At 37.3% G+C, this 23,723-nt stretch overlaps 1 protein-coding gene across 2 annotated transcripts in view; it reads right to left on the bottom strand.

The window, feature by feature from the left end:
* LOC149804193 (uncharacterized) overlaps positions 1-23,723 on the bottom strand; it is a 110,100-nt gene that overhangs the window by 50,051 nt on the left and 36,326 nt on the right. Inside the window, exons 7-15 of one of the 2 annotated variants that reach the window (XM_089937730.1) lie at positions 16,485-16,626; positions 14,993-15,264; positions 13,830-14,028; positions 13,242-13,310; positions 11,398-11,466; positions 10,563-10,789; positions 7,490-7,613; positions 5,353-5,526; positions 3,039-3,197 (exon numbers count right to left, since the gene is read on the bottom strand). In XM_089937730.1, the coding sequence (XP_089793856.1) occupies positions 3,039-3,197; positions 5,353-5,526; positions 7,490-7,613; positions 10,563-10,789; positions 11,398-11,466; positions 13,242-13,310; positions 13,830-14,028; positions 14,993-15,264; positions 16,485-16,626 (1,435 nt within the window). The remainder of the gene's footprint in view (positions 1-3,038; positions 3,198-5,352; positions 5,527-7,489; positions 7,614-10,562; positions 10,790-11,397; positions 11,467-13,241; positions 13,311-13,829; positions 14,029-14,992; positions 15,265-16,484; positions 16,627-23,723) is intronic. The other variant, XM_089937736.1, reaches the window with a different exon arrangement.

The following is a 23,723-nucleotide window of genomic DNA, read 5'->3' as shown; positions in this document are numbered from 1 at the left end:
TATTTTCGGCGGAGTGGCTACGGTTTTCTTTCGATCCAAGATAATTTATTTTATTGCATCACAGGATCACATAATAGTGGAGGTCTACAACTACAGATAACACAAATTTGTGTCTGTACACATTTAACCGCTCCGGTGGCCTAAGTGGTTAGAGCGTCCGCCTCGGATGCGGAAGGTCGCGGGTTTGAACCCTGGCCGAGTCATACCAAAGACTAATAAAAATGTTACTTGCAGCTGCCTCGCTAGGCACTCAGCATTTAAAGGTTAGTTTTAGGACTGGTAGGCCTGGTGTCAGGATAATGTGACTGGATGGGACATCATGCTACGTGTCTGATGCCCCAGTGCTAGACATCAAAATAAAATGCCACACTGCATACGTCATAGCGATACTTCCAAAAAACTTTTAAAGTTATGTTTAAAATCCAAATCACACCCATGTACACGTTTCTTAGCATAACGTGTAACGGTACACAATTCTCTTACTTCGAGTTGAAATTCGTGAACACAACTAAAGCTAATTAGAATTCCTGTTACAATAATAAATTAGAAAGAACAGCGGTGCTCTCTGATAAGGAATTAACCTCTAGTATTATTTACAGAAGATTTCATTCAGACGGACTGTAATGATACATTGAATAGCGGTTAGTACAATAAACAACAAGACATTATCATCAACAGCATACAATACAAAAAATATAGTAAGAATAAACGAAGGAACACATGCACGCAGGTATTTTTTTCCAAATATAATACAGCCGGAAATTGAAAAAAAAGGCCAGGTGCCTGCACAAGAAAATTAAATTGTTGGTCCCTAATATAATTGCGGTATGCCGTGGTATGTATTTTCAGAAACAGTGCGGTACAAAATAAGCACGAATATTATATTCGTTTCTAATTCTCGGCATACTTTAGAGGAGGTGGGCAACATAATATGTGCATAGAACACACTTACTCCAATACATACACGGCACTCGAAGCCTTTTTTCGGGGGAGGGGTTGGGGTCAAGAGCACGTTGATGTGTGTGTTACATTTATGTGAATCAAAAATCGATTATTTAGTATGTGGAACCAGGGCCAACAAGAGGGGGAGCAACCGGGGATATCCCCGGGGCCCGGGCACGTAAGGGGGCCCGGGTTGAACAACACCTTTTAATTTTATGAAAGAAATATTTTGTTTGAACAAGAACTAGGAGAGACCCGGGTGTTTCTTACCCCAGGGCCTATGATCACTCTTTACGGCCCTGTGTGGAATACTACTTAACAGTAAGATGAAAGTCAAAAGAGAGTACAATTAACTCCCTCCATGGGTTTTATATTTTAAGAGGCGTAGAAACATAGATGTATACATGTAATTCATACAGACTAACCTCATTCATACAGACTAACTTCCTTACTAAAAAACTAACCTCATTCATACAAATATATATATAAAGGGGTTGTTATTAATATCTCCAATACTACTGTGTATTAAGTTTCTACTGACTATGTCAATCTTTGTGGTGTTGCCGTTGCTGACGGTATCAATCTTCGCGGTGTTGCTGACGGTATCAATCTTCGCGATGTTGCTAACAATATCAGTTTCGTGGTGTTGCTGACGGTATCAGCTTCGTGGTGTTGCTGACGGTATCAATCTTCTTGGTGTTGCTGACGGTATCAGTTTCGTGATGTTGCTGACGAAATCAATATTTGTGATGTTGCTGATGGGATTAATCTTCATGATGCTGCTGAAGGTCCGTGGTGTTGCTAACAGTATCAGTCTTTGTGATGCTGCTGACGGTATTAATCTTCGTGATGTTGCTGACGGTCTCAATCTTCTTGGTGCTGCTGAACACCATGAATATAAGGACACAACTATTAATGTCTTAAAGTATTTCTATCTCTCACTTTTCATTCTGTGGTGTTGTTGACAGTATCGATATTGTGGTGTTGCTGATGGTATCAATCTTCGTGGTGTTGCAAAAACTAACATTTGTTTCGGAACCTATTGATTGTTCGTTCTTTAGACGGATCATTAATAGTTGTGTCCTTATATTCATGGTGTTCAGCAACCATTAAATCAAACTAATATCCCAATAAAATTATTTTTTTTACAGAATTTTGAAATTATTCTTTCTTTAAAGATATTAATATTAATATGTTACATAATGCCGTAAAGTATTTCTATCTCTCATTTTTCATTCTGTTTTTGTTTGTATTATTGGCACTTTTAACACATTATTGGACAGAGCAGACATAGTTTGGGCTGCGTCGGTATTGAACCAGCTACCCTTGTATTAAGAATGCTATGCTCTACTGAGGTAGGGGCCCCCTGGAGGTCGAGTGGTCTAAAGCGCTCGCTTTTACAGATCACTACCATCTCACCTCTGTCCACAAGGGTTGAAGTCTTTGGGCTAAGCCAGTTTGGGTATGTGATAAAGCTTGCTAGTAGCTTCCATTGAATCGGTGGATCTTACCTGGGTTTTACTGGGTTCTTCCTGCACCAATTATAGCGGATACCATGTCGAGCCTATAATGTGTTGAAAATGACGTCGATACCCACAACAACAACCTAGTTACAGCGGCTCCACCTCTCTCTCTCTCTCTCTCTAACTTTGGTGTTATCAGTATGATTTCACTCTCAGTGCCTGTATCAGATTCTAGCTGTTAGAGGTTACAGTTGCCCATAACATTAATCCCAGCATTCTGGATAATTGATACAAGAGACTGTCAAGAGATTCGGTTCTGTTGTTTATCTTCTTCCCATGGCTGACTGAGCCTGGACCAGTTCATGCCCTTGACTAAGGCACAAATGTTAAATTAATTAAAATCACTTATCTCTAACCCTTATTAAAACAAGAGTGGAATGTGAGAGCAGGCAGTTATGTAGCTGGGCTTGGTACTGTAAGCATCACTGTTTTTTAGTTTTGTGAAGATTTTAGCTTTATTTTACATACAGTTTTAGGACCCTTACTTGGTGATTGTGTGTCCTTTGAACCCGAATGTAAAATTGGGTTAATATCAATATGTCGCATACTATTTTACTATAAAGTATGTCTTACCTCTAACGAGTTTGATAGCTACTCTTTTTTCTCCATAAAATCCCGTAACCACCTTTCCAAACGCTCCCTGACCTAATGGGCTGCTGAATTTCAGACGACTACAGTCGAGTTCCCATTCATCGTTGACAATCAGCATTTGATTTGAATAATCCACCTTACCTGATGGACGAGAAAGAGAGAAAAACATTTTGAAATTAATGACTACAGTCTACGAAATTAAAGATTATGGCCTATGAAAGTAAAGAGTACAGCCTTTATGAAATTAAAGATTACAGCGTATATTAATAATATGGTCTACTATTGAAAATCCTTATCACCTAAATTTCAGGGCATCTCATGAAAAGCAGCAACCGCTTTGGACATAATTTGGAGTGGGTAGAAAAGAACAAAAAAGGAAAATTCATGTAAGCTTCTGGAAGCCAACTGAAGACCAGTCTGCTTCTAGCCATCTTCTAAAGCCGGACATAATTTGTTTCGATTTGGTACTGTTGCACAGTGTAGTTCTACACTGAGGTCCAATGAAGGAGAAAGGGCTTTAAAACGAATATGATTTTACTCAACATTTAACTAGGAAAGGATGAATTCTGGGTAGCATTTGGGCTTCGAACTGTTGTGTAGTCCCATATATAAAACAGTGACTCGATGTGCTGCCTTCCCGAGCCAAGTCTAATTTGTGGAACATTAATGAACTTTGCTGATAAATATACTGGGACAAGAAGTCATAAAACTAGATTATGCCGAGATTAGTTTAGCATGGCTGAGATAATGTAATAAAGAATTCAGTGATTATTGGCAGATGCATGATGGGATGTATTGCTAATACGGGTTGATTTTCACGTTCTTGAAAGTAGATGCAATACATGTTGAAAATTGTATTTTTAACACACACACACACACACACACACACACTGCAATGCTAATAATACGGTTTGATTTTCGCACTCCTGAAAGTAGATGCAATACAGGTTGAAAAATTGTATTTTAACACACACACACACACACACACACACACACACACATATATATATATATATATATATATATATATATATATATATATATATATATATATATATATATATATATATATATATATATATATATTCAAATAAGTAATTAGTATCTTGGAAAATCACTTTTTATACCAACCAACCCACTTACGCCCCAAAACTTGCAGACAGTATGAAAGATCATCTCTACAAATTATGAAAATATATCTTTGATTTAATTTTGCAATTTCTCCTATTCTAAACGTTTTATCCATGATAATATTTTACGTCTTTTACTTCACGCTGGATTTCTGTCTTAATAAGGATACAAATGTACACTAATACTATGAGAATACTTCCATGTGAAAATGTAGCTTTTAATTAACATACTGACGTAGTTTATCTAATATATGACACACAAAATACTACTGTAGTCCGTCTAATATATGACACACAAAATACTACTCTAGTCCGTCTAATATCTGACACAAAATTCTACTGTAATCCGTCTAATATATGACACACAAAATACTACTGTAATCCGTCTAATATATGAGACACAAAATACTACTGTAGTCCGTCTAATATATGACACACAAAATACTACTGTAATCCGTCTAATATATGACACACAAAATACTACTCTAGTCCGTCTAATATCTGACACACAAGATACTACTCTAGTCCATCGAATATGCGGTACACAAAATAATACTCTAGTCCATATGGCAATATGGCATACAAATGCTATAGTTGGTGGTATGACGAGTGATCAAAATAGAGCGTCGATCATGATTTTCTATAATCGATCATGAACGACTCAAATTGTCGTTTTTTAACTATTCGACCTTTTGGGACGAAGTCTTCCAGGAAAAGCACAGTGTGTGAATAATAGCATCCAATTAATATAGCTATCCGTTAACAACAACATTATGGCAGACAACAGATGTGCCGGTGAACCGTTTGAATTGCTATTGGCACTGGCAGTATATCAAGTTTGTAAAATTGATATTCTCCATGTAAAATACAGAAAATATCTCCAACCGATTAAAATTGACTGTTGATATCTTCTAATGAAACAATCATCAATCTTTATATTTTAAACGATTCGTTTCCAGCACTAGTTAAAACTCACCTTACAAAGAACCGCCTGGTGTATGTGCAAAATGAGTGATTCCAAACCTTGCACAAGTCATAAATGAATAAGGTTTGATTGTTATGCAGTAACGAAATGTTGACAAAAACACCAACCAATAAAGGAAATGAGGGCAATGATACAACGATATAGGAAGCTTTTCTATACACATAAATCAAAAAAGACTTACAGCCAACGTTGGATTTGTAACTGTTACTCTTGGCAACTGTAGTTTTTGTGATGATAATATCCCTGAAGCTTTGTCTTTTCTTGTAGATAAAAAGAACGATGATTCCGAGGATAATGATACTGGCGACCACGCAGACACCAAGAATAATCCCATTAAATATGCTGATTTCTTCTGCTGAAACGCAAATCAAAACAAATACGAATTAAGGTAGCTAGACGAGCAGGAAATTATAGAACAATATGAAATAGTTAAGAAGCATGTATATCAATATCGAACAGGAACACTGTAATTTCTCTATAATTAGCCAGCTTTGTTCTAGGGTTTAACGCCATTTTTCAGCACAAGATAGGCTATACATGGCGGCCAGTATAATTGGTGGAGGAAGAACCCTGGAAAACCCAGGGAAGAACCACCGACCCACGAGAAGCTACTGGCAGGCTTTCCCACGTACCCACGCTAGCCGAGCCTTGGATCGGTCTTTTGCCAAAATAAGACATCTGTAAAAATTTTATTAAATCCTTTTATGCGACAAATGCGACAATGCGACAAAAAAAAGCAAATGCGACAAAAAAAAACGCGAATGCGACAAAAAAAAAGCAAAATCAAATTTAATTTCACTCTTACACACACATTTGTGGATTTTGTACCAGTTTTGTGGTGTTCAGTCTGTCATAGTTCCTACAACCATCCTTTGCTGTTAAATATGGTGAAAACTGATCATGGTATGAGGCTGTCTTAATAAATTTTGACTGAAACTGAATATAAACAAAACTTGCTATAATTGTATTATAATTAAAATTAGTAGTAGTAGTAGCAGTAGTAGTAACAGCAGCAGCAGCAGTAGTAGTAGTAGTAGCAGAGTACTAATAGTAAGTCTTTATTGGAGTATTGTAGGCCAATGACCCAAATTACAAAGTGCATGTAACATTAACAAATAATAAGCACGTGAGCGAAATAAAAAAAATATACATCAATATATCATGAACTATAGCATGATTATTCAGCAGGGTAAAAGAATACTGGTGTTTCAAGATTACTGGTGACTGGTGTCTCAAGATTACTGGTGTTTCAAGATTACTGGTTTTTCCTTTCTATGTATAAGACATTTCAGCAGGGTGAAAGATTATTGGTGTTTCAAGATTACTGGTGTTTCCTTTCTATGTATAAGACAATTCAGCAGGGTAAAAGATTACTGGTGTTTCAAGATTACTGGTGTTTCCTTTCTATGTATAAGACAATAGAAAAAATAATTACATTTGCTTCTACACTGTGGAGCAGATAAACAAATAGTAACACTAGAGTGAAGGAGATAGCGAGAAAAATGTTACAGTTAATGCACTCTGTAATTCCACGTTATATGGGTCTCTTATTTATGTAAACCGTGGATATATTTCAACATTAACGATCTGCCTGATGTGTGACTATTTTCAGTAAATATTCAATTTAAGGGAATAATTTGTGTATGAAATTATTATTATTATTATTAGTAGTAGTAGCAGTAGCAGTAGTAGCAGCAGCAGTAGTAGTGGTGTGCGTGTGTGTGAGTGATTTGGATTTTTAATGTAGATTTAACAATTTTCAGTCATATAGCTACAATGTCTTCAGTGTGACAGTTTATAGAGACGTCTAGCACTGGGGCATCATGCCGCAGACATGTAGCTTCATGTCGCACCTAGTCGCATTATCCTGACATCAGGCCGACCAGTCCTACCACTAAACTCTTAATGCTGAACGCCAAGCGAGGCAGCTGCTAGTACCATTTTTTATAAGTCTTTTGTATGACTCTGGCGAGGTTCGAAATCCGAGACTCCCGCATCCGAGGCGGACGCTCTAACCCAGTACTGTCCAACCTTTTTGACACCATGGGCCACTGAAAAATGTTTTTCTAGAAGCCAAGGGCCGCAGCAGAAAACTTAAAAGTAACGACTATATAGCTGCTAGAGCTCCAGCGGGCCAATTAAAATCAGCACGCGGGCCGCGGGTTGGACAGCACTGCTCTAACCACTAGACCACTGGAATGGTTGTAGTAATAGTAACATTAGTAGTAGTAGTTGTAGCAATAGTATCAGTAGTAGTAGTTGTAGTAATACTAGTAAATATAACTAAAGATTGATCTGCTCTAGATATCAATACTGACCTTGAAGATTCTTTTTAATTGGTAAGACTTTGGCGTGTATGTCTTCGTTTGGAAGACCAACCACCAATTGTTTGCTGGTGATCTCTCGAGTTTCTCCTGAAGTCGTGTTGTATAAGGCCACACCCTATAAAATGTATAAATGAGGTAAATAATACAATACATCCAAACAGGTTTTACACCCTATAAAATGTATAAATGAGGTAAATAATACAATACATCCAAACAGGTTTTACACTGATATTTGTCAAGAACTTTTCTAAATCAAGCAAATATCTGCTGAGGTTTAAAAATTGTATTCACTGTAGAAACCCAAAATAAATAATAGAAAATAAATTTGCCCTACTGTCATTTACTTTCCGAGGAAATTAAGGTGGAACTAAGCTCAATAACAGAAAATGGCTTGCTCACAGCTCCATTAAAAACACGGTCTGTTTAATTAGAGAAATGTAAGTGGGTATTACAGCCATGTTATTTAAATTAAGTAATTTTAAACACTTATGTTACCTATCTGTCCAAGATAATACCCCAAAATCTGTTTTATATACAACTGAGACGATCAATTTCATTTGACATTAACGCTGGCTTAGAGTATTCTGTTTTATATACAACTGAGACGATCAATTTCATTTGACATTAACGCTGGCTTAGAGTATTCTGTTTTAAATACAACTAAGACGATCAATTTCATTTGAGATTAACGCTGGCTTAGAGTATTATGAACATGTTTGTATAAATAAATAAAAATTGATAATGACGGCGCGTAAAACAAATTATATAATAGAAAATATGAATGTTAGTTTTCCTTAAGCTTTTTCATTTCCAACGTCGTAATAAGCTGTAGAAAGTTATCTCCTTTAATCTGACCGCCAGGTGTCGCGTTTATAGGTAGGACACAATCCAGTTGCTTTCAATTACATGTACAGATGATTGCAAATTTGTCAGCGTTTGAAATTCCGTTGAACCGCTATATCATAAAATATTTCTCATTTTGTTTTTGTCAATGTTGAAATGTCATTATATTAGTTGTTGTTCGTCCTTGAGTTGAATGATGATGGCATTCTATCTGGTGTGGTTTCTGTGCGCAGGTGAGTGGCTGGTAAGGCTGAGTTGTGATCTGGTGTGTCCGCGGCCACCTGGACAGGAGATGCTGCATGTAGTATCTGGCTCAATAGAAGACGTGTTGTACTTCCGGGATTTATGCTCCTCGCGCTTCTGCACTTCTTCATTTCTTCTCCGCTCATAGTATGTAGCTCCAGTATGGACGTGACTGCGCCAGGTGGAACGATCCTGTGCGAGATTTTCCAGAGATTCAGGGCCAATGTTGGAGTGTTGAAAGGAATACTAGATGGAGTTTATGGGGCGTTTTATTAAACCTCCTTGACTTAGCTTTCAGCTTGCTGTGGAAGAATTTCATTGGTAGTCATTCTCCTGTCATCCTGATGACGTGGCCTTTCCAGCTCATATGTGGTTTCATCAGCAGAGAGTGAATGTCTGAAATACCTTCCCGTGTGAGAACTTCAGTGCTTGGAACTCTGTTCTGCCCTCTTATCCACATCAGTTTCTTCAGAAAATGGTTCAGCTTCTTTACATGGTGTCTTGTACACAGTCCAGGTTTCAAATAGGTTTGTAAACCTTCAGTCTTATGTGTTCAGAATGATGCCTCTGTGCTCCCAAACGTTTGCACGCAGACTGCCATATGAATTTTGGCCTTGCTTTCGTCATCGATGTAGGCTGCACGTGACAGCGAACTGCCGAGGTAGGTAAACCTATCCACTATATGGGGAGGGGTTAGCAATTCACTGTGTGGCAGGTTCTACGTAAGGCGGAGGGGTTGGCAATTCACTGTGTGGCATGTTCTACGTAAGGCTTTCTGGGTGTGCCATCTTCGTGATACTGATTTTGAGACCCAAAACCTGAAGAGAAATGGTCCATACTCTGTTACATGTCAGACACAGACTTAACGTCAGCAAAAAAAGAAGTCAAGAACAGTCAAAGTCATTTGTTTTACAATTGCGCCTGGCCAAGTCTAGTGATCTGTGTCAACTGTGGCGCTAAAATCACCAAGGATGATGAGACTATCTGCCTTCGATACTTCTGCAATGAGAGACTCCAAGTCTACATAAAATTTGTATTTGATCTCATCTGGGTTGGTCATCGTTGGTGCATATGCGGAAATGACAGAGGAATGTCGTTTTAAAAAGTGTCGGAGTCTCGATTGCATTTCAGTCATGCCCTTTGGGAGATGTGTGAGATTTTAGACTAAACAGTGATCTGATTACTTCAGCCACTCCGGAAGAAGGTGAAGGGCACCTTTTTCTATCCCCTTCCTCGTGCTACAGAGGCAGTGTGTTCCTAAAAAGGGCTGATTGGTCGCCCAAATGGCTGCAGAGTTCCACTACTGTTTCGGTCCGGTGAAAAGCGACGATATGTCATGAGCGGCCTGTGTGCAGGTCTACAGCAGCAGCTTCCAATGTGTATCCACACCTGCTGATTTGCCACTCTCCAATCGCCATAGAACTTGATTGTATATGATCTGGGAAAGTTGTGCAGAACTTGCGTCACGCTCTCGTTCAGGTCTGTCTGAATCCACTAGCACGACATTGTCGAGACGTCTGGAGGTTGGTGGGTGGGGGTTACAACCTTACATCATGTCTTGCACTGTCCATACAGCTCTAGCCCATCTGCCTTCACAGTAAAAAAAGGACGAGCATATCTACCCGGCCGCTTGATCTACCAGAGATGACTTTCCAGGAAGAGACAGATATTGGATCAACCGTAACATGTAGCACGTTCTACTGTTACGCACGGCAGTAGGCGCTGCCTAACCTGTCTGGAACATTATATGTATGTACAACATGATAGTTCGTATATAGTTTCGCCATCCAGTAGACCAAAACTGTTTTCAAAATTGCAGAATAGCCATCTGCAAAGAAGAGCGTATTGTTTCAGATAAAAAGAAAGAGTTGCAATTAAATAACATTGAAACAAGACTGCATAACATACTGATCCATTAACACTAAAATAATAATATATAAGTAAATATTAGACACATAATTAGATTGATAAATCTTACATGAATAAAATAAGTGTCGTTCAACCAGCCAGGAATTTCAATGATGGCGTAGGTTCCGTTCTCCACCAGGACATCAACGACCTTATTGAGTTTGTGGTCGTATACATCCAGCTTGTATTTGACTGCTGATTGATTAAACACAGTGGACCACGTGACATTGTAAATCACGGCATTCTCCTCAGGTTGGTATACAATACTGACAAGCAGCAACTTCCACTTCTCTGGCTCTAAAATTAAATAATTACGTATTTACTATTGTATGAAACATAAAGCCATTGGAGAGTTACTTTACTGCCCTGATAAATCTTTCTGTGTTCACTTTATTTTTAAAATAATTTTTTTACAATAATGTTCAAACCGCTTCACATCCGGGCATTTGACTACTGATGAAGTACCTGTTTGTATATCGAAACGAAACGCCTTGGCAGACATTACAAACGGTTACTAGCAACACAAATGCGAAAATGTTTTTTCTAAGTTTCAAGAAATTCATTTTTAAGTTTCAAATATTTTCATCGTATCTTCTTCGATTGATCCGACATATGGTCTCGACTTCCTCACAGTATCTACGGAAGACAATCAAAACAGTTCTTCGCAGTATCCACGGAGGATCATCCAAACAGTAACTAATAATCGAATGAAAAATTGCAAATGACAGTAAAATTTCGACCAATAAGTTATTTCCAAAACTAAATATATCGATTAACGGGAAAGTCGAAATTATTATTTCTTTGTATTGTAAATATATGGGACGTAATTTCTGGAAAATAGTAGGAATAGGACACAGCCGAAATTTTGCGTATTTACTGAAACAAAAGAACGTGTGTAAAAAAACCTTCTGTGGTCGTAGTTTCCAGATGGTGACTATCATCAGGTGCATTTATACTCTGTGTTTTTCCCTGACCTAGAAAAACAAAATTGAATACTTTATACATAAAATAAAAATATAATTAAGTCTTCTATGTATCCTATTTTAAATACAATAATAATGAGAGAGACTGTCGTTCAATACAAATATATCGATTTACTCGCATTGTTGTTTGTAAATAGTGAAGAAATATGATTTCTCTCCCTCATTCTCTTTCTAGAAGTATGACTGCAATTCGAATACTTAAAGTTTGACAAATGAAACAGTTTAAAATAGGTAGGGAGATACACACACACACACACACACACACACACACACACATGGATATCAAACCTGAAGTATAAGAAGTGCAGATTTCTACGTTCATTTAAACTCTTATAGTCCTTTGCAAAAGGAAAAATTAGGAATATTACAGTGTATCCACCTACCCAATACTAAAGTATTCCTTGGAAAATCCCGTTACATAAATCTACCGATGTTACTGTATTCATGGGAAAATCCCGTTACATAAATCTACCGATGTTACTGTATTCATGGGAAAATCAAGTTACATCAACCTACCCGATCCTACTGTATTCATGGGAAAATCGAGTTACATTAATCTACCCGATGCTACTGTATTCATGGGAAAATCCCGTTGCATAAATCTACCCGATGCTACTGTATTCTTGGGAAAATCAAGTTACATCAACCTACCCGATGCTACTGTATTCATGGGAAAATCAAGTTACATCAACCTACCCGATGGTATTGTATTCATGGGAACATCCCATTGCATAAATCTACCCGATGCTACTGTATTCATGGGAAAATCAAGTTACATTAACCTACCCGATGCTACAGTATTCATGGGAAAATCTAGTTACATCAATCTACCCGATGCTGCTGTATTCCTTGGAAAATCCCGTTGCATCAACCTACCCGATGCTACTGTATTCATGGGAAAATCGAGTTACATCAATCTACTCTATGCTACTGTATTCATGGGAGTATCACACTACATCACCCTACCCGATGCTAATGTATTCAAGGCAATATCACGTTATTGTTGTTGTTGAGTTTAATTATAGTGGCGTGCGCACAATTGTGCATGTGCCACTTTTTTCTGACTGCACTGCAGCTTGCTAGTTGTTCCTGGGGAAGGGAATGGTGCCACCTCCCCCAGGCTTTTATGGGTTAAAAGAACCTTGATAGTTTGGCCTCAATATGTGGGTCCATAAAGGTCCCTTACAGTTGAATGGTTGGCTGTCATTAGTGGGAAGGAGAGCTCGGGAACGGTCCTGGTTGCTTTACATCGCTGGTTTCTTGTTGCATTTGCCTGGTGTTTCTTGGTTTTTGGGTTTTTTTTCTTCAAAATGTTCTAAAAAGGGGGGGGGGGGTTCTATGCTGTTTATAGAGGTTGTTAGTAGAAATCATGTAAGAAGAGAGATTTTCAAGGTTATTATGGTATTACTAGTCGATGTGATTAGGGTGTCCTTCCTACGTTATGTTATTTATAAGTTTTTAGATATTGCCTCTTTAAGTTATTTATTTATTAATGTTTTTAGAGACTGAATGTTATTTATACCTTATTTAGCAAGAGACCGGAGTCATAGCCGATTACACAGTTCGTTAAGGACATCTAGAAAAAACTACGCGATGCTAATGTATTCATGGGAAAATCACGTTGCATCTACCTACCCGATACTAATATATTGATGGAAATATCACGTTATGATTACCCAATGCTAATGCATTCATGGGAATATCACGTTATATCAACCTACCCGATGCTAATGTATTCATGGGAATATCACGTTACATCAACCTACCCGTTGCTAATGTATTCGCTTTAATGCTTGATGTAATACTTTCATCGTTACTGTCAAGTTTCGTTGTAACTGAAAGTAAAGTTTGATAGCTATTTTATGTAAAGTCAACAAATCAATTGCATTTCCTATTAGAGTGTCAATAACGATGAAGATGTTAATTATAATGGTGTTAATTACAGCGTCAACAATGATGATGATGTTAATTATAATGGTTTTAATTATTATGATGTGTGTTAATGATAATGGTGTTTATTACTGTCAATAATGTTGAAAATATTAATGATAATGTGTTAATTACAGTGTCAACAATGATGATGCTAAGTATAATGGTGTTAATTATAATGGTGTTTATTAGTGTCAATAACGATGAAGATCTTAATTATTATGGTGTTAATTACAGTGTCAACAATGATGATGACATTAATTATAATAGCAAAACAAACACGCAGATAATGAACAACAAGAAATGAGGAACATAAATAAATTATTGCTAATGAATGACAAATATGTCTATTTTTATAACGTGCAGCATTTAAATGTATAAATTTTGTTTGATTTTAATTTTTGCCGTTAATACTTTCTGCTTACCTTTATCAGCATCGCCTTTGGAGCTTTGAATTAAGGTCTTTGCCTGTGTTCGACATTTACTGAACTCTAGGGCCTCAAATTCCAGACACTTTGGGGTGTAGAATCTTATTTTGGCGTACCATTTATCCTTGTAATCCTCCATTTCCAGTATAAGCTGGTACTGTGCACTAAAAGCGATCTTCTTGAGTCGAAATGAAGCCTAGTGTCGAATAATAATAATAATAATAATAATAATAAACAATAACATGACTAAATACAACATTTCTTCGTATCCAATGAAGTTTTATTTCTGAACGCTTATGATCTTTACTTCAGTCGAAGAATTCGTCTCATTCGTTGCAAAACTTTGTTATAATCGACTTCATAGGAAACTTGCTTTGTTTTACTTATAGTTGATTATATCGTACTATACTGTATTGAGAGTAAATTACACTTCATCGATTACTTAGCTTCACTTCCTTCCAAACCCTATCTAAGTGCATGTGTTTCAACACGTGTATACTGAAACCAACCCACCCGCTCCAGGAAAAGTCAATTGCTGCACGTGTCATTATTATATAATATCATTTATAAGTGTGCAAGGAATCACCATTTAGGCTTACATTGGAAAAGGTAGCAAACAAGTAACATAAAGAGAAACTGACTTATATAACCAAGTGTAAATGACGATGTTAAAGAATGTTCAATCATTTTATAATAACCAAGTGTAAATGACGATGTTAATGAATGTTCAATCATTTTATAACCAAGTGTAAATGACGATGTTAATGAATGTGCAATCATTTTAATGCAGATCTGCGACAAAATTTAATCTCTTAATGTTAAATATTTGACATGTCATACTTGTCTGGAGCATACAAAATAAGATATATCCGAGTTCGTATTAGTTATCAGTAATTTATGCTAGCTCGACTGTTGCTTAGTAATTATGGGTATATACGTGGCATTGTAATTATGGATATATGCGTAGGAATTATGGGGTATATACACAGTAATTATGGGGGTATATACATGCCATTGTAATTATGAGTATATGTGTAATAATTATGGGTATATGCGCAGTAATTATTGGGTATATACGCAGTAATTATAGGGTATATACGCAGTAATTATAGGGTATGCATCTCACATGCTCCGTACTTTACATGAAGAAAGAAACTCACTATTTTATTCACATCCGTATTCTCGAAACGCAGTGATTGCTCATAATGGTCCGGAGGTAGATCACAATCACAGTGGTCCAGAAAATAATGAAGTGCATAGTCCTGCATGATTTTCCCGGGAATCACGGGAAGGTTCCACATAAAGGTTGGCTTTACCTCTCCATCCACTACTTGAATATCCATGGAAACGTTCAGCGTGGAGCTTGTGTCATATTCAACGCTGGCCTCTACGCCGCTTACCTCTTCATTCCTTGGGGGAATATGTATATCATCTACAGTGAGAAAGAGAGTCGTTAAAGTGGAGTTTATAGAGGGCATAGGGAATCTATGCAACCATGTCGTTTTAGTCAACATAGCGGTCACGTGGCAACGACAGGATATATAACAATTTTAAGCACGTAGTACTGTGATTTTAACCATTCATCTCACGTATACACATTTACTCCTTTACATCCGATTTATTTACCAATCAGCTTGTTTCTATAATATGCCGAAGTGTTTGCTTTCGCAATCCAAACTTTGTATCTATTTTCAGTGTCTTATGAGACGCTAATTAAATGGTCCTTCGATACAGTGAAGCAATATGAAAATGCCAATTGCGAATGAATTGAAAAAATCGTGTAAGATGTCGGTAAAACACTGACGTTATCTTCGGATTATATAGAACGTTATATGCGTTATTCTTTTATGAGCTTGTAGGACTTGACTGGATCTAATGTATAATGTATTCTTTGTATATGGAAATAATTTGGCTGTGAAGAAAATATATTAACTAAAATGAGTTATCAGGTACCGTGTCTGTTCGAGTAAAGTCTGGTCCAGTTGCAAAACAACACAGACCCTGCTCTGAGGTGGCAGTATGCTCCGGCAGGTGAGAGTCTATGTTGCTTGTTCTACTGATTACTCCTCACAAACCGCATATACGGGGCCCCGAGTGGCCGAGTGGTCTAAAGCGCTCACCATTACGGATCACTGCAATCTCACCTCTGTCTGCGTGGGTTCGAGGTTCGGGTTCGGCCTATGTGTGTATGTGAGAAAGCTTGCCTGTAGCTTCTCGTGGGTCGGTGGTTCTTTCCGGTGTCTTCCTGCGTTCTTCCTCCACCGTTAATACTGGCCGCTATGTATAGCCTATCTTGTGCTGAAAAATTGAGTAAACCCTAGAACAACAACAACAAACCACATATACACAGCGTCAGATCTAGATCTGAACAGTTTGCATTTGGACTCGACTTACAAGCGTGTTTTGGTACCCATTAAGCTTGTGTGCAAAACATTGTACAATGTGGGACTGATAAATGTGATCATAATATGTGGAACACATATACATCACATTTTTACTTATCACATCCCCCTCCCCCTCCAACGTTCAACTCGTTAGTAACTTTAACTTATAATAGTCGAATTCAACACCCCCACCTTCTCCTTTGAACTCCCTCTGGCAAAATCATCGATACAACCCTTACTGCACATATTACGTGAGTATAAATCTTACGTCGTTCATACGATAGTTCTGTCCAGTAGTTGGAGTCAAACAGTAACTGCGCTATTGTCCCATCCTGGTTGACCGCCAGCAGCCAAAATTCCGGGGCGTAGGGCAGTTTGTTCAGCTCCATATGAGCTATGGCGGACGCCGTCTAGTAAGAAATTAAAATGGTCCATTCAGTGAAGTATGTATGTATGCATGTGTGTGTGTGTGTGTGTGTGTGTGTGTGTGTGTGTGTGTGTGTGCTAATTATTGGCGTTTGAAGTATAGCAAATAGCACCTTTCGACGACGTGTTTTACGCCTGAAGGTTATGCTTCAAGTTGGTCTCGTTCTAAGAGCTCCCTCAAAGAACTCGAAACTCGAAGCACATGATTTTCATTTTGCGTGAAAAGTGTAGACAGGCCGATGCGATAGTTTCGAGCTTCTGGCTACATTCAGTAGGTATTCATATGACTAATGTGCAAAACAATATTAAAATACGATTGCTAAAAGAATGAACACGCTATTGTGCACACACAGAGATGTTTCAAGAACATAAGTACATATATGATCAAGATGCAATAATGTCAAAAAAGGTGGTAATAAACAAGCAATGTTAAACAACTTCGTCTATATGGACTAAAGTAGAGCAGTATTATTATGAGAAATTGATGGAATCTTTGGTTAAATAATTACAACATGAGGAATGTCAAACCGCCAAGGATTTAAGTTTGAGGCAAACTTACTGGGAAGTTGCCAAATGACTACCTTTACCGTAGGATCTCTCTAAAAGTGACAGTTATGCACTAGTTATATAACCCATGTCTACTTAGGTACATGCAAGTGATCGAACAGAATCGTTTATTAAATACCGTATACAGTCGCATATACGTCGAGTCAAACTGTCAACAACATAACGCGCCGACAGATCAGGTCTATATTATATATTCCGCTGTCTACTCCAGACAAAGTGCATAGACCCAAATCTACAACAGCATTTTGCGACGGCATATCCAGATTGTTAAAGTTTGCAGTTGGACTCGACTTTCCAGCGAGTATAAACGGTAGAGAACCGTTTGAACAAATATTGCAAAGGCCACCTACCACGATTCGACGTTTGTGAAAAATATATCTTGTGAGGCATGACCTTTGACCGTTCCGGGGTCATTTTCAGCAGCCATCTCCTCCCCCAGATTAGTGATAAAGAAAGTATCTTTTATTGACCAACCCAGTTCAAATAAATGACTAAATACTTTGTAAGTAATATACATTTAATGAGATATTTTAACGGCTACATGTGCTTTTTTTAAATTTTAGCAACCTTAATATGACTAGCCCAGTGTGTATGTAGACCATACACTGGCGCACATTCATACATTATAACTGAGACAAGGTGTTTGTGTTTGTTGTTATTGTTATTATTTTTAACGTAGCTTTAAAAATGTATTGTCATATTGTTACGATGTCTGCAGTGTGTCAGTTTATAGCGATGTCTAGCACTGGGGCATCATGCCGCAGACATGTAGCGTCATGTCCCATCTAGTCATATTATTCTCACACCAGGCTGGCCAGTTCTAACACTAACCTTTTAGTGCTGAGCGCCAAGCGAGGCAGTTGCAAGTACCGTTTTTATAAGTCTTTGGTATGACTCAACCGGGATTCGAACCCACGACCTCTTGAAAAAATAGAACAACATGCTAATAAAAAAACGGTGAAGAATGTATGGATTCCTATTAAAATAATCTATCCTAAATGACACATTGCCTTATGATATGAATTTCTTTCAAATTATTATACAGCACTCGACCAAAGGGTAAAAGCCACTTGTAAAAGAGTCTCTTTATAGTCCCTTTATAGCCCCTTTATAGTCCCTTTAATAATCATAATGTCGGTAATAAGAATTCTCTGTTATCTTTTGATAGGCAATTCAGGTTTCTATCCAAATACGCTTTGCGAACTACTACTGTATTTTTGGGTAAAATCGCAGATGCCTGAAATCACAGGTGCTCGACGCTAGCTTGATGTTGAGAGAAAAATAATAATAATATAAAGGAAAAAAATCATACAGTGACAAAAATACCTTAGATTACCCACCATTATTGACTTGTCTGCGTTGTACCAAACTGAAGTTACGGGCTCCGAAACGTGCGATTTTCGCGTAAGTTTTACAATGGGACAAGTCCGAGCTCATGTGATAATAAGTATAACCTTTTGAGCCAATCATATTTCGGCGTTGACGTGTGTGCTGCATAGCTTACCTATTTTGAAAATAGAGTCGCATGTATACGATGTCTGTGCAGTAAAGAAGACAATGTCTCATTCTTGCATGTAACAAGATTCCTAAAGTTGAATCGAGTTAATGGTAAGTAAAAACTTACTTTTGCATCTATCACTGTTCTGTAATTCTAGAAGGGATGCATCGTAAAGTCGTAAACATGGTACATGTAGCTCTTTTCACCGGTTTTCAAATGTGCACGCATTTGTCACAGCAGCAACAATTCGTGAAAATCGCACATTTCGGAGCCCGTACCTTCAGTTTGGTACAACGTAGAAAAGTCAATAATAGCTTGATGAATAGAAAAATATCTCAGGAGTAAAACAAGCCATATAGTATGGTCGTGTGCCTTTAAAAACGGAAATAGCATAAGGAAATCGAACGTCATGGGTGGAACTAAGTGTTTGGAAGTTCCGTACCTTCTTTCTAATATATTATGATAGAGAGGTTCCTATGTCAGAACGGGTCATGTGTGTAATCAAGGGCATTTTTGTCACTCTGTATGATTTTTTTTCCTTTAGATTATTTTTTTTTTTTTCTCAAAGTCAAACTCGCGTCGAGCACCTGTGCCTGAAACAACTTAAAGATCTGCTTTGGTGCGAATAATACGGAATCGTTTTGCTAAAAACATGGCAACACGATTACGGGGAGAAAAAAAAGGACTAAATAGCTAAATAAAATGTCACCATAAAATTGCAGTGATTCACCCGTAACAGCATCATAAACAATTTACTAACTTCTCCGCCATGTTTATATTCTCCGTAATGGAAGCATGTACACATGGCTGACAATCTAATTTTTTTAAATACGTCAAAACTCGGTAAATATTCATAAGTATCAAGTTGTTCTATACTGTACCTCGTTATCACATGACTTATGAGGGAAAAACTGTATCATAGAAGCATATAGTTAACAATATTTTAGAGGACACAATCTTGATTATATCGCTATGGTATGAATGGTGTAAAGTCAGATCTGTCCATAATCATCTATGGTTTTATTTAAAAGAACTGGGTTTTGTTCATAACAGAAAATCTTTATTGATGGTTATAGTTATAACTATAGCAAATACTTAAATAAATGTATTGTTCTGAGTACTTGCATTTAATGGTAAATTACTACGGTATTGCTAAAATAATTTCCAAGCCGATACCGAGACTATCCTAAGTTTGTTAAAGCGATCATTTGGACTCGAAATATCCAACATTCAGCATTTGTTATTCACCATTTTCTGGAAATAGTACCATTTGAATTAAATTACAGGACCTTTAGCGCAAGTGATTCTAACTTTTCTGGACCGGGCCGAATCACACCCTGTAATCTAGTTCACCCTTCGCCAAAGCCAAGAGACTGTATTCAATAAATATTTTATATTTTGTTTAGACATTTGTGCCACTTTTCTTCACGGCAAGTAGCATTCACAACAGGTCAACTGGTCTCCAAAAAAAATAAAAAATGATTTGGGACTACAGTAGGATGCAGTAATAAATGATTTGGGACTACAGTAGGATGCAATAATAAATGATTGTTTCAATTAGGCGAATGATACCTTAAAGCCTGGCGATAATTTTGAAACGAAAAAATATTTGCTCTGTAAGCTTCAACTACGAAATAAAACGAGCCATGTAGTACACGTTGATATCTTGCAAATGCGAACTTTTTTCATATCTATTACTGTTATTACCCGAATATAACTGATCTGGTATAGTTTGAAACAGGTGTTATAAATTAGAGGCAGATCGACTCCCCTAGTAACACACTTGGGCGTACAACATAGCATGTTTCCAAATATAAACTTCTGAAGGCAACATGGTAGGTTTATGCAAGTAAACAAAGTACAGAAAGCTGCTGCAGCAACCAAAATGATTTTCCAATTGGAATTAATGCCATTTAAATTAGAGCGCAATCTAAAGTAAATAAACCCCTTACCATGTTTTGGATTTGGAGTTTTTAACATAGGTTTAACAATTTTTCAGCCATATCGCTATGAAGTCTGCAGTGTAACAGTTAATAGCGATGTCTAGCACTGGAACATCATGCCACAGACATGTAGCATCATGTCCCACCCAGTCAAATTATCCTGACACCAGACCGACCAGTCCTAACACTAACTTCCTAAAAATAGTTACCTTCAAGCGAGGCAGCTGTTTGTACCATTTTTATTAGTCTTTGGTATTGGGTTCGAACCCGCAACCACCCGCATCCTTGGCGGATGCTCTAACCACGAGACCATCTTGCCATGTTTAGTAGTTGTCATATTATCACGATGATTTAGGTATCGGAACTTTTTATATATGCATGGAAATCTTTCAATCCAAAAATGGCCTTTCTAATCCCACATACCGGTTACATTTTAATTTTCAGTATAATGTATTGTTCTCTCTCTGTACTTAACTTGACTGCATTGTGCCAATAAAAAAATAAATGAAGAATTGCACAAAAGTTTCATGAAAATTAACTATTCTAAATTAACTATTCTAAATTAACTATTCCAAAACACTCATTACTAAGAGGTAAAATATGAAAGGTAAAAATGCTAATATTCTGCAAAATGTTTATAAAACACTCGTTTTTCCAACTGAATGTAGATAAAACAAAAAAATATATCCATGCAGATTAAACATTTATTCTGCGATAATTAATAAATAGTTTAACACCGATTCATGATGACGCTGATCATGCAATGGTTGGCACAATCAAAATCGCAGCGAGACCGTGTTTCTTGCACCGGATATTCCTGCTCATGAACGACATAGAGTTTATACTCACAGTTGGAGTTACCGAGGTCTTTATTTGTAACAATTATTTCAAGTCTTACGTGGGAGTTCGCTATATGTTACACATCCAGTTTCGCCACTAGAGAGAGCACTGCGTTTTCTTGCCCTTGATGGCATACGTACTAATGTCTTTAATTACGTCATTCCAGTTGTGAGGCCATTTTAGTGTTAACCGCATGTCTGAGAGGTGAAGCCGCAAATATCTTAAAAAATATAAATCCAAAAATGTGTAGAATTAAACTTCAGAAAAAAGAAAAATAATTCTGGTTCCAAAGAAAAACCTCAAAAATTATATATTTCCGACAGAGTCTAATACTCTTTCTTCGGTCAGACAGGTTCAATCTCGGGCAAAAATCGTCTGGGTGTAGCACTGGAACAGTGACCGCACGTAATAAACAATTGCTTTTGCCACCTCGACCACCACTCCGCAAACCGAATCCCACCCCGAGTTAATTATCAGCACAGAGCTTTGCAATATAGTCACCAAACAATTTCTGCATAAACCGATTATAATACACACACACACACACACACACACACACACACACACACATATATATATATATATATATATATATATATATATATATATATATATATATATATATATATATATATATATATGTGTGTGTGTGTGTGTGTGTGTGTGTGAGTGTGTATATATATATATATATATATATATATATATATATATATATATATATATATATATATATATATATATATATATATATATATGTGTGTGTGTGTGTGTGTGTGTATGTATGTAAAATCAGTGGTGTCACTAAGATTAGTGTCACCCAGTGTGGTAACTCATGGTATCACCCTCATGGGCCTCCTTCCTGCAAAAAATTTCAAACGTTTTTGGTGTCACCCTCTATGATGGTGTGACCCGGTGCGGTCCGCACCCCCGCTCCTAGTGACGCCACTGTGTGTGTGTGTGTGTGTGTGTGTGTGTGTATATATATATATATATATATATATATATATATATATATATATATATATATAATGTATACTACCATACCCCACTATAGCTAGGGTCCATTTTCTCACTTCAAAAATAAAAACTCATCAGTATCGATGTGGAAAGAGCCATTAACCAGAGCGTGATTAACTGACTAACCAACACGGGTTCCTCAGACATATACGTGCATACAAACTCTTAAAATTACGTTATGTGCACACAAGACCATTCGCAATACGGATCAAACCTTAAATGTATGTCGGTAGTTGCCCTTCGGACCACTTCTGCTACTTACGAAACAAGGATTGCCCGAGAAGTTGCGAATGCAACGAAATCTTTTTGCTTTTCAGCTGCAACTTCTAGGTCGATCCCACGAGCAATCTAATCTCAAAAATAGATTATTATCTGAGAAATTAGACCAGAAAAGGCTGTCAATCAGTTGTAATCATTTCAGATCAAGTTTTAAAATTTTGGACATTTTACGAATATATACCTATTTTATGTTCTTTCTTTCATCGTTTGATCTCTCTAGCATAGCTGCGGTATTGTTTTGTTTTTTTTGTGTTTTTTTTTTGTGGGACATGTAATTTGAATGACTACAATGATCGAGCCCAATAAATCATCCCCCTAACGTGTAATAGTACAATATTAATCAGGTGTGGGGCTGATTTATTGGACTAACAATGGTCGTCTTTGGTTTATCAAGGGGGACTACCACAGAAGGAAATTATGTTCATTTGTTTATAGCCGCACTGATGTAGCAGTAATTTATGTTGGTGAATCGATTAATTACCCTCTGTTGAAAGGCACTGTAGGCTTCAGTGCTGATGACTTTTAATTTTTAATGGGGAGAAATTGGGTTTTACATCCAGTGGGGTATGATTGTTTGCATTGGTTACTTTCATTCCTTGCCTCTATACATTATTTAGCATATTCCGTTTAATGCGAAATTGTTCCGGCGAGATCTTTAGAGTTTTAGATGACTAAACTTCAAAATCGTGTGATTTTGGAGTTGGCAGGATATAAAAGTTCTATGTCCGTTTTTAACTTGGTTTACACCTCACTAGGCTTGAGCAATGAACAATGTTCTCGTTTGCCTTAATGTACAGGTCCCTGATTCGATTCCCCCTGAAAAAGCATGCACGATGATTGGTAGTCGCCAATTCAGAGTTAGTTGGTCCTCCACCCCATCACCCTGACTCAGCGGCTCTTGCATTAAAACGACCGGAGCTCGTCTCCAAGTGGGCCA

This window comes from Sinohyriopsis cumingii, chromosome 2, assembly GCF_028554795.1.
Source record: "Sinohyriopsis cumingii isolate HCF-2022 chromosome 2, ASM2855479v2, whole genome shotgun sequence".
NCBI classification, from domain to species: domain Eukaryota; kingdom Metazoa; phylum Mollusca; class Bivalvia; order Unionida; family Unionidae; genus Sinohyriopsis; species Sinohyriopsis cumingii.
Note: the sequence above shows the minus strand (reverse complement) of the source record. Positions and strands in the feature narration are given on the sequence as shown.